The 13,948-nt window shown below is 45.7% G+C and overlaps 1 protein-coding gene across 1 annotated transcript in view; it reads left to right on the top strand.

The window, feature by feature from the left end:
* The first annotated feature begins 1,999 nt into the window (after positions 1–1,999).
* TSPOAP1 (TSPO associated protein 1) overlaps positions 2,000–13,948 on the top strand; it is a 36,402-nt gene continuing 24,453 nt past the window's right edge. Inside the window, 7 exon segments of the mRNA XM_074261896.1 lie at positions 2,000–3,177; positions 4,386–4,493; positions 4,831–4,959; positions 5,631–5,810; positions 6,668–6,847; positions 8,990–9,085; positions 13,849–13,932. Of these exon segments, the coding sequence (XP_074117997.1) occupies positions 2,875–3,177; positions 4,386–4,493; positions 4,831–4,959; positions 5,631–5,810; positions 6,668–6,847; positions 8,990–9,085; positions 13,849–13,932 (1,080 nt within the window). The 5' untranslated portion in view covers positions 2,000–2,874.

Here is a 13,948-nt window from a genome sequence, read left to right as displayed (position 1 = left end):
GAAATAATAAAATACTGGAAGCTCATGTTCAGAAATGAAACTCTGGGGTTAAGAGAGAGAGGCCTCAGAGAGCATCTGGTCCTCCCTCATTCCCTTTATTATACAAATGAAGAAATTAGAGGGGGAAGCCCCTGCTCTGTGCTGTACCAGGACATTTCTGCATATACACGGACACACATGTACACATTGACCCATACACAGATAACCATTGACACACACGAATAATATGCTGACACATGTGTCCACTGGCCCTTTAACACACATGGATACATATGATGATTCATGTAGCCAGGGCTCTGTTGATACACATAGATACATGTTTTGACACATGTATCCACTGGCCCTTTAACACACATGGATACATATGCTGATCCATGTATCCAGTGCCTTGTTGATAACCATGGATACATATAATGACACATGTGTCCACTGGCCCTTTAATGCACATGGATACCTATGCTGACGCATATCCAGTGCCCTGTTAACACACATGCTGATGTTCTCACACACGCAGACCCTCTTTCCCAGGGACCCTGACATTAGTTGGTCAGAATCACTCATTCTGAAAGGCTCCCCCCAGCTGGTCATTGTCTGTGCCTCTGAATGCCACAGGAGGCGCTTGAAAAGGGAGGAGAAGAGGAGACCCAGGGCACAGGGTTGTCCCCATTATAGGGGATACTCTTCTAGACCCCCAAGGACCCCCTGCTGCTCTGAACCCTGCAGCCCTGGCTAGGTACTCGCCTACTCTCCTGCCAGATCACTACAAGTGATATGCTCCTCATTCCACATATGGGAAGAAATATATTCCCGGGTCCCTGACCTACCGGGACTTCTACCCTGAGAAAGATGGAGAACAAATAAGAGGGGAGACTTCCTGGAGTAGGAGGTGAAAAGGGCATGAACTGAGGAGCATGTGGGCTTTCTCCAAGAAATGTAAGGGATCTAGGAGAGGGGCACAGACACAGGGAGCTGTGAAGCTTCCTGGGTGACTCTTTCTCCCTCTCTCTATCTCTCTATTTCTATTTCCTTTTCTCTGATAGTTTCTCAGCCTCTTTGTCTGCCTTTTCATTTCTCCATCCCTCCTCTCATCTCTCTCTCTCTCTTTCTGTGTCTCTGTTTCTCTGTCTCTCTTGCCCTCTCTCTTCTCTTGCTTTCTCTGTCTCTCCCCATTTCCTTGTTTCCTCCCTCATTTTCTCCAGCCTTCTTTATCCCTTTCCATCTCTCTCTGTCTGTTTCTCTGTCTCTCCTACCCTCTCTCTTCTCTGGCTTTCTCTGTCTCTCCCCATTTCCTTGTTTCCTCCCTCATTTTCTCCAGCCTTCTTTATCTCTTTCCATCTCTCTCTGTCTGTTTCTCTGTCTCTCCTACCCTCTCTCTTCTCTGGCTTTCTCTGTCTCTCCCCATTTCCTTGTTTCCTCCCTCATTTTCTCCAGCCTTCTTTATCTCTTTCCATCTCTCTCTGTCTGTTTCTCTGTCTCTCCTACCCTCTCTCTTCTCTGGCTTTCTCTGTCTCTCCCCATTTCCTTGTTTCCTCCCTCATTTTCTCCAGCCTTCTTTATCTCTTTCCATCTCTCTCTGTCTGTTTCTCTGTCTCTCCTGCCCTCTCTCTTCTCTTGCTTTCTCTGTCTCTCCTCATTTCCTTGCTTCTTCCCTCATTCTCTATAGCCTTCTTTATCTCTTTCCATCTTGCTGCTGTCTCTCAGACCTCTCTGCTAGGAGGGAGGAGAGAAGGAATAGGTATGTGGTCACATTCCAATTCCTTCCTCATGCCATCTCATCCTTCTCCTTCTGTGTGCTCTGGAAGCAGCATTGTGAATGTATGTTATATGTGTCCTAGGCAGCGCATCCCAGGAGGAATGGACTGCCCAGTCCCCCAACCCCCGATCCTGCCCATCTATCCTGCCTACCATTGCAGCGCCATCACCATGGAAACCAGCAGCTGGCTTTCCATTGGCTGACTTGTGAGGAGGGGAGAAGGGCGGGGGAGGGGGGAGCATTCTTTATCCCCTATCTCCATGCACACCCCAATGCTTGGACCCTCTTCCATACCAAGAGCCTTGGGGCACAGGAAGCTGTTGGGAAACCCAAGATTTCTTAGAGCTGAACCATTGACTTCTAAGCGAGAGACTATGAGGAAGGCGGCACATCGTCCCAGGCCTCCTTAGGACCCAGAAGAGCAGAGCCGAGACAGACTGGGAGAGTGAAGGGGGCCGGGCAGGCAACCAGCGACACCCCCGCCCCCAACCCAAAACAGAGCCTGGTCTGTGCTATGGAGAAGGGATGGAAGCTTATTCAGATGGATGACCAGCTAGAGCCAAAGACACTGAACTACATACATGGAAGGGGATACATGAACACTGTCATGCAGAGACACTGACACATAACAAATACAATTAATGATAGCGACATCCACCTACTAATCCATACCAACAAGACAGATGCACACACACACACACATACACACACACAAAGACACCCCCTCCCACATACTCCCCCCCAACATCTCCTGTCACTTATCTGCACACAGAGATCTATGCTTTCATTTAGTTAAAACTGACTCTGGCCTCCTCACATTGCCCCCACAGGGACACCCTCTCTTGCTCACACACGGCAACTGGCGCACACTCACGCGCAAACCCCAGCATCGGTGCTAGCAGCTCGGCTTGTCTTTGTAGGCAGGAAAGCTCTCTTGCTGCCGACCTTGGATGGAGTGAGCCGGAAGGCTGACCGGAGAAGTGATTCTGGCCCAATATGACCCTATGCTGTGTCCTCGTTTGGGGAGGTGATGCCCCTGGTTTTTGGCCCTGGGATGCTTCAGCGCCACAGATGATCTGAGCCCCGCCTCCCCATCAAGGGAGAAAGGGAAGCAAGGAGCAATGGAACCACAGGCATTGCCTACCTGGCCTGACTGGGCCCCGAGCCCAGGGGGTGTGCCAGGGAGCACAGCTCCAATGTGGGGTGATGTCCTGGTGGCTTTGGATGCTGAAGAGCTGGACCCTGGGGAGAACCTAGAGCCTGGGGAATCTGGGAGCCCTGGACAGATGGAGGATGCTCCATCTGGAGGGGAAGGGGCTGTGTCGCCCAAAACAAACAGCCTCCTGAGTGCCACCCAGCTCTCAGAGAGTCCTGGATCCATCAGGAGGATGCTACAGTGTTGGGATTCTGAGAACTCCCCTCAGGTAAGAAGCTCATTTGGAGGGTCTGGGATTAGAGGGACTCATAGCGGGTAGAGAGGGTGAAGGTTTGGGACCCCTAACTGATGCCCATTCAGTCTCAGCACATGGCATTAGCCAGAGCTGCAGCCCCGCTGCGTCTCCTTCTCCTTCTCCTTCCTTGAACGGGAACCTGGTTCTGCATCTGTCATTCCTTCTCTGCCTTAGGCCCTATCTCTCTGGGACTCTGTCAGTCTAGCTCTGTGCCTGACGAGGTGACGCTATCTGTCCATCGCTGCCTTTCTTGATGTCAGCCTGTCTCTTTGGGTTTGACCCTTTCCCTGACTGACACTGTCTCTGCCTCATTCTTTCTTTGCAACCCTCACATTCCCTACACTTCCTGCCTTCTTCTCTTTAGGGGTGCTTTGCTTTTGGAGGGAGGAAGAAGAAATGGGGAGGGAAGCTTACATGGAGTTGGTCTTGTGGGGTGTGTGTGTGTGTGTGTGTGTGTGTGTGTGTGTGTGTGTGTGTGATGAAGTATAGGAAGCAGTAGGGTATGGAGGTAGATCTAATAGAAGGCAGAGAAAGCCACGGAGTCTGGGACTGGGGGCATCAGGAGGTTGGGAGGAAGGGCTGGAGTTTGTCAAATACTAGCAGTGTGTGAGAGAGCCATGAAAAAAATAGAGGTTGGATTCCCCATGCCCACCCCAATTCTCACATTTTTGGCCTTCCCAGGAAGGTGGAAGTGAGCATGAGATAATAATGGAAGGAAGGACCCGGGAACAGAAGGGGCCAGTACTGGACCAGGAGGATAGAGTAACTAACCTCTTTCTTTTCACATGTGCTCCTCTCTTGAATTCTCCTGAGAGGTCAGGATTCTTGGGGAGAAGGACCCACTCCTGCCCCCTATTTCTCTAACTCCACGTGAGGAGTTCTTAACCATTTTTGTATCATGGACCCTCTTGGCAGTCTGCTAAAACTTAAGGGCTCTTCAGAATCATGTTTTGAAAGAATTGAAGGAAATGCTAAATTTTATTGGAGATTAGTAAAAATAGAAATGCATTCCCTTCATCCTATTTCACAGACACCCCCCCCCCCTATCCATTCACAACAAGGTTAAAAACTCTTATTCCACAAGTAAAAGGTGGTGGTGGTGTTTGGAATGGGGAACAACCTGGCTGCTAAGGGAGGGGCTCTCTCTGAGGCTTGCATGCCTTCTCCTCTCCCTCTGTCAGACCTGGTTGGATTCAGATTGTGGGGTGAGGCCTAATATGGAGCTGCTGAGGGCTCTGGGTGAAATGCAGCGACAATGTGCCATCTTGAAGGAAGAGAACCAACAGCTGGTGAGAGGTTGGAGGAACCTGAGCATGGGGCAGCACTGGGGAGGAAGGAAAAGGCTTTGAGGGGGGAATGGGTGGCAGGGAGTAGTGGTGGTGGGAAATCAAGAATAGGCTTTTTAGAATAGAACTTTTTAGTCCCCATCTTTTGGAGGGATGTCTCCCTTTTGAGACAGTTGTTTCTTCCTTCTTTTAAGGCCCAGAGAGAGTGAGCTGTTGACTCTAACTCCCACAGAGCCTTGGAGCTGGAGGTGGGAAACTAGGGGATTAGTATAGGAGTCAGTTGGCAAGTCTGGATGGTCAGAGACCTCTCCATTCTATTCAATCTTGGATCTATTCCCAGCGAAAGAGCAGCTTCCCTGAGACAGAGGAGAAGGTGAGGAGATTGAAGAGGAAGAATGCAGAACTGGCAGTCATTGCCAAACGTCTAGAAGAGAGGGCTCACAAGCTTCAGGAGGCCAACCTACTCATGGTGAGGGCAAGTGGCTGGAGGAATAAGACAGTGGATGGCTGGGGAGCTGGGCATAGGAGTGGTCTTAACCCTGGAGATTGGAGGACTAATAGAAAAATACAGGCATTAGGACTGGGGGATACTAGAGAAACCCAGATAATGAGAAGTAACAAAACTGAACAGTGATACTGTAGTGTCAGGGGGCTGGGGGCATGGAGGATGGCCTAAGGGATCAAAGAGAATCTCTTCCCCCATACAAGACTTGGAAGTAGGGTGCCCAGATTCTCATGTGAGTTGGTTCTGATGCCGAGGCCTGCTGAGTACTCCTCCTGAATATGTGTGTGTATTTGTGTAATGGGGTGCCCATCAGTGTGGCAGTCCTATTTTAGCTGTTCTAGCTTCCCAGCTGTTCTCAAGCTCAGTTATTGCTTCATTAACTCTTTTGATCCTGCTTAGCATGTGGGGAAATTCTCATCCTTAACATGGAATTTGAGTATTATCCTTCTGGGAATTCCACACACAACACACAACAATAAGAATTCATTCTGGGGGAGCCCGTGGGGCAGCATTCTCATATTGCCTCTACCTTTTCTCTTATTTGGGGCTTGGGGGTGGCAAGCCCCAGGGCAAGGGAGAGAAGGAGCCAGATTCTAACATGAAAATTCTTGGCCATATGCCTTGCTCCTGCACAGGTGAATGCTCCCATGCCCCGTTCAGGTGCCAGCCTGGAGCTGGCCAGGAAGGCCCTGGCCAGCCAACGAGCCCGTGACCTCAGTGAGACAGCTAGTGCCCTCTTGGCCAAGGACAAGCAAATTGCTCACCTGCAGAGAAAGTGTCAGGAGCTTCAAGCACGACTCAGCTCTGAGGGCAAGGTATAGTGGGCATGGGTGGGATGAGCACAGAATAGACCCTACTCCCCTGACTGGCTCTTCAGCCTTTTACTGTCATGTTCCCACTAAGAAATGTCCTCTCTTTCCCTTAACTCTGCTTAGGGTCTATTTTATAATTAGGATGCTGATGAGATGCTAATGAGATGCAAAGGTTGGTAGAAGATGGAGAATGCTGGGGAGGGGGTTCTCCCAGCAACAATCCAAGTGGAAGGGGAGAAAAGGAGGGCCTTGAACCATGAGGGAATAATGAGCCTCGCTCCTGGGGGGTTGATAAGCATTAAATTTTCTGGATACATGAGTATAAATTCATGCATATGTGTATTTTGCAGATGCCTATATATGAATGTTGCCAATGTAGCTAAAAACAGAATGTACATGCAAATACATGTATATAATTAGGACAAAATTATAGCTATACATTTATACACATACAAAAGCATGGATAAATACACATATATGCATATATATATATGTGACTATATTTACATATATGGATGTGGAGGAAGCTATATGTAGATGTGAACTTAAGAACACTCCTTCCCCTCATTGGGCAGAATTCTGGATCACCTGCCAAGCTTTCCTGTCTTATATGGCTTGTGAAAATCAGAGTGGGGCTCTCAGCTGTGAGAATCCTTCCTGAGACTGGGGAGTGTCAGTTGAATTGAGATGCCTAAAGGAAGGCAGAGTCTTAGGGTATGGGGATAAGTGAGACAATGGACTGTGGTGTCTGGCAACTGGAGTAGAATTCATGAGAAATGAAGGTTTGGAGGGTGAGGGGTGGGCAGGCCTGAGACTTGGTCTGCTCACTCTGCTGATGGTACCTGGATTCTGTGTGACAGGAGGGCCCAAAGTGGCTGAATGTGTGGGACTTTGACCGTCTTCTGCGGGAGTCCCAGCAGGAAGTTCTGAGGCTGCAGCGGCAGATCGCCCTGAGAAATCTGCAGGCGGTCCCCCTGACAGGATCTCCCAGCCCCGTGGACACTGCTGTGCTGCCCCCTGCCCCTGGGGCCCCTGGGGAGGTGAGAACCCTGAGCAGGAGGCGGATCCTGGGGTGGGATGTCAATAATCTCCTCAGGTAAGAAGACCAGGTGGAAGAAGGGGAGAGCCCTGGGATCCTGCCAGCCTCCCACTTTGGAGGCAAGAAGAGATGACATCAGCTCCCTTAAGGAAATGGAGGAGGATTACAAAACAGGACAGAGTACATGCTCCAATGCAACAATACCCTGTTCACTCCCTCCTGTCCCCCTTTCCCCCAGGCCACCTCCAATATCCTCAAAGGACTCTGGTTTTCATTCTCTGATATCTTCCCTGCTTCTATGTGGTCCAACCTTATAATTCCAGCTAGATCTTCTTTTTCCATCTTCCCATTCCTAGTTACTCCAAGATTATTTGCTCTAATGAACCCCTCTGCGGCTAGCTTTACACCAGGTGGGGAGAAATCCCAGACATCCTCCAGCCTAGATTCTCCCAGTTCAGCCATGGTTAGAAGTTGCTCATTCCCAGCCTTCCAGTAGCGGAGCTGAATTGTACCAGTCAGGCCTCTGTCCTTCTTCCTCCTCCCTCCCCCCCTCACCCCCAGCTGAGTGGTATAACCCAGTAAATCCCTCTGGTTGCCGTGGTAGCCACTCTCCGGGGCTGAGCCCGCTGCCTTGGACGCTTCCTTCAGCACCAGTGGCCTGGCTCCCTGCAGTTGCCCAGGCATCTTTGGCACAAGTGCCCCGAGGGGCATTCGCCCTGTGCCCCATCCTATCCTCAGTCGCAGCTCCAGGTAGGAGCCGATCTCCCAGGAACAATGATACCAGCTCCCCCGCAGATTCAGGAGCCTGTGGGGCAGGTCCAGTTGTATGGGGCTAGGGCTAGGCAAACGTGAAGGGTACGAGATAGTGATAGGGAAGGAGCTAGAGAGGTTAAGGGGTAGCTTGAGGGGGCTGGAGCAGGGCCTGAAGCCCCATATCAGATTCTAGCCCTTTTTAAAAGCTTGAGGGTTTCCCCTGCTTCCATGCCCCACGGGAGCTGAGGGGCAAGAAAGGGACATAGTTAGGACCAAAATCTTTGGGGACCTGATGGAAGCTAAAGGGAGGGGATGTTGCAGGCTCCCCAAAGAAAAAGTCCAACTCTGTTTACTCTCATCTTCTTACCGAGTTAGACTTGGCATATCATTAACCCCATGGTGATCAAGCTGGGTGAAGATAAAATAGATGCTTAACCCAGCTCTTCACTCCCTGGGTGTTTGATTAGGACTGGACCTGTACTCTGGGGAAGTAGGGTAGTGGTCCTGAATGAGGGGAGATCTGATTCAGGAAGGGATGTGGAGTGAGGGGGAAAAAGAAGTTGTGGTGGAAGGCAAGGATTGGAAAGTGAGCAAGTCTAGCTATGTCTTGGATAGAATATGGGACCATAATCAGAGTGACCTGAACTTGAGTTCTGATTCAGACAGTTACTATCAATGTGACTTCAAGCAGGTAACTTCTGTAGCCTCAGTTTATTCATCTGTAAAATTAATAATAATAATAATACCTACCTCTAAGGCTTGTTGTGAGGATCAGATAAATTAACATATATAAAGCACTTTGCAAGCCTTAAAATGCTACATAAATGGTAGCTGTCACTATTAATTGACCTTTCCATTTGCTGTCTGAATGATCGATCTCCTTCAACCAGGGTCCCAAAGCTTTGAAATGGCAAGTGAATCATCCTCCAAATTCTCTATTGTTTGCTGAAGGGCACTTAGGAGAGGACAGAATCCTATTTAATACAGGTTAGGGGGCGGGGACAAGAAAAAAACAGCTAAAATGGGAAACAGTGGCCTGGATAGCAAGAATGGTCTCTCAGGACCCAAAGTACTTTTCAGGATCTCAAAGCACTTATGCCTCCTCCTACTTGATCTGGGAGAAAGAGTAGGACATCCTATTCCGGGGAGGTGGGGAATATGATATCCAAAGAAGAAATGTGTCTCATTGGAGGTCACACAAACAGTAATGGATGAAAACTAGGAGAGGATGAGGTTTTCTTCACTTTCTCTAATCCCAAAAGGATGATCTCATGTTGCCTTTAGGATCTGGTCAGAACTTTCCAGGTTCAGGCTGGACATGGACAGGACAGACTGGTTAAAAGACCAGCCTGCTCTGCAGGAAGGGTCAAATTCTTCTGGCCATTTCCAGGCAGTGCCTTTGGCTAGACCTCAGGATGACGTCGATATCCTGCTGGAGGGGGTCTCATTAGCAGAGCCAGAAAGCCAGCAGAGAGTCAAGCAATTGGTGAGCTTTGTGGGACCCTTGTGAACTTTGGGGGTGACTCAGGTGGTCGGGTCTAGTTATATTGATTTTTTGAGTATTGGGAACAGAGCTCTGACTTTGTTTTTCCAATCCCAATTCATTTGGGGTTGGAAGTTTAGAGAGGCACTTGTAATAGGGGATAGAGTGTCTCAGAATTTTGATCCTGGGTGCTATGTCCTGCTTCTGACATGCTGACTGTGTGATCTTTGAAAATCACTTAACATTTCAGGGTCCCTGAGAGCGTATCTATTTATCTGAATAATGGTATAGTGATATGGGGTCCATCATGGACCTCATACTTTTTCTTGTCTATGGCAACATGAATGCCCACAAGCATCTGAAGCAGGGCCCAAAGGGGACAACTGTATATTCATTCAATCGGGATTTTAGAAAGAAAGACTCAGCTGTCATCCATTTGATAATCTTGCGTGGCCAACTTTCTCTGAGGTCCCTGCTCTTCTCCTTACCTCTGTTATATCTTTTCTCTACTCCAACCTAAAAAATGACCTTAAACAGAAATAGGACCAGTCTCTAGTCCCAGTCTTAGATCATTTACCATACCTGCTGTTAGAAGTGGGAAGAAAAAACCGTTGTTCCAGTGAATCTGAGGTTTGGTCCTTTTAGGTAATAAGGGAAACATCAAGGAGAGTAGCAAATACTTTTGGCTTATTGTGTGAGGTTCAAATTAATTTATTATTTTGGTAGAGGACTATGTAGTTTATTTGTTCAAAGTTATGAGGTACCAATCAATGTCAGGAAGTTTCCACACTAGGAGTTCCTTATGAGGTCTAGACTCTTTTTCTCTCAGCTCTGTTCATTCCTTCTTTCCCCTAAAAAGGAAAGAGCAGAATTCAATATGAAGTTTGTGTCAGCGGTCTTAGGTTCAAATTCTGCTACAAATTTGAGTTATGCTATGCTGCTTACTTATCTACGTGGCCCTGGGAAGTTATTCAGTTTCCATTTCTCTAAGAGAGATGGGTAGACTCAAAGCCTTTGAAAGTTTTTTCTAACTCCAAACAACCTCTGATACTATTTGAGAGAAGGCAGATTGGTATATTGGAATAGGTGATAAAAATCAGGAGCCTGAGTTGGAATACTGCCCCAGACTCCCAGTAACTATGTGAACACGAGCACATTATACAGCTTCTCAAAATCTCAGGTCCTTACCTGAGGATGCAAGATGAGGATTGTCATGATAGTCCTAAAATTCAGTTCTTATGGACTTACTCTTCTCAAAAAGCTTCACTGACTCAGATTAGCCTGTAGAGTAATAAAGCAAAATCAAGTTTGATGTTAGAAGCTACCCCACTCTGGCCCCTATATTTCCAGACTGATTTCACATTAAGGTAACAGGATTGTTGTGAGGGAAGTGTTTTACAAAGCTTAAATTGCTATAAAAGCCCACATATAATTTTTATGATCAGAATTCCAAATGGGACATCTACAATTGTAGAATTGGTAAGTACAATTGTGTACAGTTATCCCTTCCATATCATGAGGGGTTGCGGTATTCCTGCAATCTGGAAAATCCATACAAATTTTTTTGGCATTCCTTTTATATTAGAGAATAATTCTGAATCATTAAAAAATAAAATATGTTGATATTATACAATTCTATACTATATTATGCATTTCTGAATTCTAAACTTTTTTTCTGTACTATTTGATCTTTATGTGTCATTTGCAACTTCTGCAAAAGTCTTTAAAAAATTCCCATTTAAATTCTTATGTTGAACCACAATATATTGAAACTGCTACATGGAAAGTTGCAATGTGGAAAAGATAACTATAGTAGCTGGTTTGGCTGAAGTAGGTCTAAATACTACAAGTCAAGATTCTGTGGAGAGAAAAGGGACCATGATGGAAACGTCCATTATGGACATCTAAGTTTCATTTAAACCAGGAATTTTTTTTACCTTTTCTGTGTCATGTACTCTTCTGGCCATCTAGCAAAGTTTGTGAGCCCCTTCTCAGAACCATATTTTATTGTCTACATTCATAACTGAAGGAAATGATTACTGGTCAGTTATAAATTAGTGAAAATAAAGATGTAATGGATTTCCTGAAATCTATCCATAGACTCTAGGTTAAGAATCCCATCTTACCTATATTGCAAGAGTCTAATGACCCTTAGATCTTTCAGTGTTGGCAAGAGTCTTTGTAGCTTACACACAACAACTCACACAGGTTTTCTTTGAAAACAGGAGTGTGTTTATTTTTCGAGACTGGGCTTGTGATTTCCCTGCCTATAAGGAACTCCAGGTGAGGTAACTCCCTCCACTAAAACAGATCAGCAACTAGCCTCTAATAGAGTCTGAGAAAGTTGCCCTGGGTGGCTCTTGGGAGGTTAACTGTTTGTCAGGATCATGCAGCCAGTATGTGTTAGAGAAGGTACTTGAATAAAGGATCAGAGCTTTGAGACTTCTGTAAATTTGTTAGACAGAGGGAATAAAAATATACATCATCATATTGGGGAAATTTTAGGCAAGTATGCAAACTATTCTCCAAAATGAGACTTAGATCTTCTTCCTTTTAATAGCTTTTAATAGAAAATGAAGCAGATCTCAAGTTAAAAGAAGACAAGAGACATGGGGCAGATGAATAGGATTCATCAAAGGGAGAGAATACACAAAGAATATTGGGACAGATATGGGATACTATAGTTGGCTGTCTAAGTACCTTGTGGAAGATAAAGGGTAGATCTGGTTTTTTTTGTTTTTTGTTTTTTGGTATAGAGATTTTGCTAGAGGAAATTCCTTCCACCAATACAGATCTTAAGACTGTTGCTTGGGGCCCATGCCCAGAGGTTAAGTGATGAGGAAGGTCATACAGCCAGTATGTACAAATAGAAGCTAAATGGAACTTTTGTCTTTTTGGCTTTGTATTTAAACACTATACCATAATGTCTCTCAGCAGAACAGAGGACAAAGCAAGGAAGATATTTATCTAAGGGCCCCTCTAGCCCATTCTTGCTGATCACATTCAGCTTTGGAGATCCTATTCAAGGGGGAGAAAAACAGCAAGAAAGTTTCATAGCTTTAGAAAAAGTAAGAAACTGTTGAGAAAAAGAAAGACTGTTGGGGGGGATAAAAAGAAAAGAAAAAGAGAGAAAGAGAGAGGGAGCAAGAGACAGAGACACAGAAAGAGAGACAGAGAAGTAGAGAAAATGAAACAAAGGCAGGGACAAGACACACACACACAAAAAGGAGGAAAACAGAGACAAAGACAGACATGGAGAGATACACATACACATAGACAGACAGACAGACAGGGAGAGGGAGAGAAAAAGGGGGAGAAGGAAAAGGAGAGAGAGAACAAAAATCACACACGAATGTGTCCCCCCCCCCAAACAAGAAATAGCAACAAAGAGAGCAGGAAAGAAATAAACCCTGTAAAACATAAAATCATCCTTCTCAAAACAAGAAATATCAGCAAGAGAAAGGAAACTGATTCTATTCAATGTATGTTGACTGCAGAAAACATAGATGTCATTGTCCCTTTATTGTAGTAGAGATGTATACAAGAATTCTTGGCAGAGACTATCTCTTTTAGGTACAGTATATTTGGCCTGGACAGTTTGTTACTTCCCTATGTACTCATTAGCTGTACAAAAGATCATTATAGAGCACTTGGGTATTTTCAAGAAGAATTTACATTTAGTTTGGAAAAGGACATGAAATAGGGTTGAACAACTATTCAAATAACAGCTCTACTATGAGACTCTGTTTTGCCAAATTCATGGTCTGGGATTAGACCAATCTCAGAGATTTTTTTTCCCTCCTTGTCTAATTTATATTATAATATATATTATTATGTCGTTTAATTCTAGGTGAAACTTGGTTTTAAAGTTGTTAATTTGTCCATTGTATCTTCATAGTAACTAAAGGGAAAAATAGTCAGGCTAATTAGGCTGCTCATTTCAAGGTAGGAAGAACTATAATAGCATTTTCAGCAAAGACCAACTGCTGCCTTCAGAGGCCTGCTTTTCCACTGCCCTTATATACAGATATTCCTTAGTAAAATGAGAGTTTGGATTAGGTGGCCCTGCTATCCCTTTTAAGCCTTCATTTATGATCCTATGATCCATCTGGGACAGGTCGATAGTTAAAGATGCCATTCAGGGCTATTATCATAGCTTTGATATGGCTCCTTTTCAGAGAAAGGGAGCATGGGAATATTGGATTGAGGAGCAATCTTAAAATCAGGAAGAGCTGGGTTGGGGTCTTGCCTCTGACTCATGACGATTCTGGGGAATGGTTTAATGTCTTAGGGGCTCAGGAAACTCTCTGTAAGAGACAGAGCAGGTACTGACCTGAATTAGTAGATGGTATTAGTAGAGGATATTCTTAATGGGAAAAAAAATCCCAACACAAAATTAACAACACAATGTCTTTCCTGACTATGCTAGTAAGTAATCTGCTAATGAAAGAAGAAACCTGATATCCCAGGTCTCATCCCAAGTTGGGTGCTTCTTTATAGTAAGGGTATAGTAGGAGTATTAGGAGGTAGGACTAACCCTAAGCTTATGGTCAGTGCTAATGTCCTCCAGGGATATTAATCAGAGGGATAGGTCAACACAGAATGTATCAGGGTGGGGTCAGAACCTCAATGTTTCAGACTGTTCAATCAAAACCGAGGTGGCCAGGGCTAGGGGTGATCAGTGAGAAAGTGGGTACTATCTGAGACCCTCAGGCGGGAGGTTTCCAGGTGCTGCTGGAGGTAGAGCCTATTTTTGATTTCTACAGGAATTAGAACTTGGCAAGAAGCGGAAGAAATGGGAGACCCTTGAGCATGAAGTGAGGAAGAAGCAGAGGCGATGTGAGGAGTTGGTGAGCAGGACAACAA

Source organism: Sminthopsis crassicaudata, chromosome 4 (genome assembly GCF_048593235.1).
Source record: "Sminthopsis crassicaudata isolate SCR6 chromosome 4, ASM4859323v1, whole genome shotgun sequence".
NCBI lineage: Eukaryota > Metazoa > Chordata > Mammalia > Dasyuromorphia > Dasyuridae > Sminthopsis > Sminthopsis crassicaudata.
This window is presented reverse-complemented; position numbering and strand designations above follow the sequence as displayed.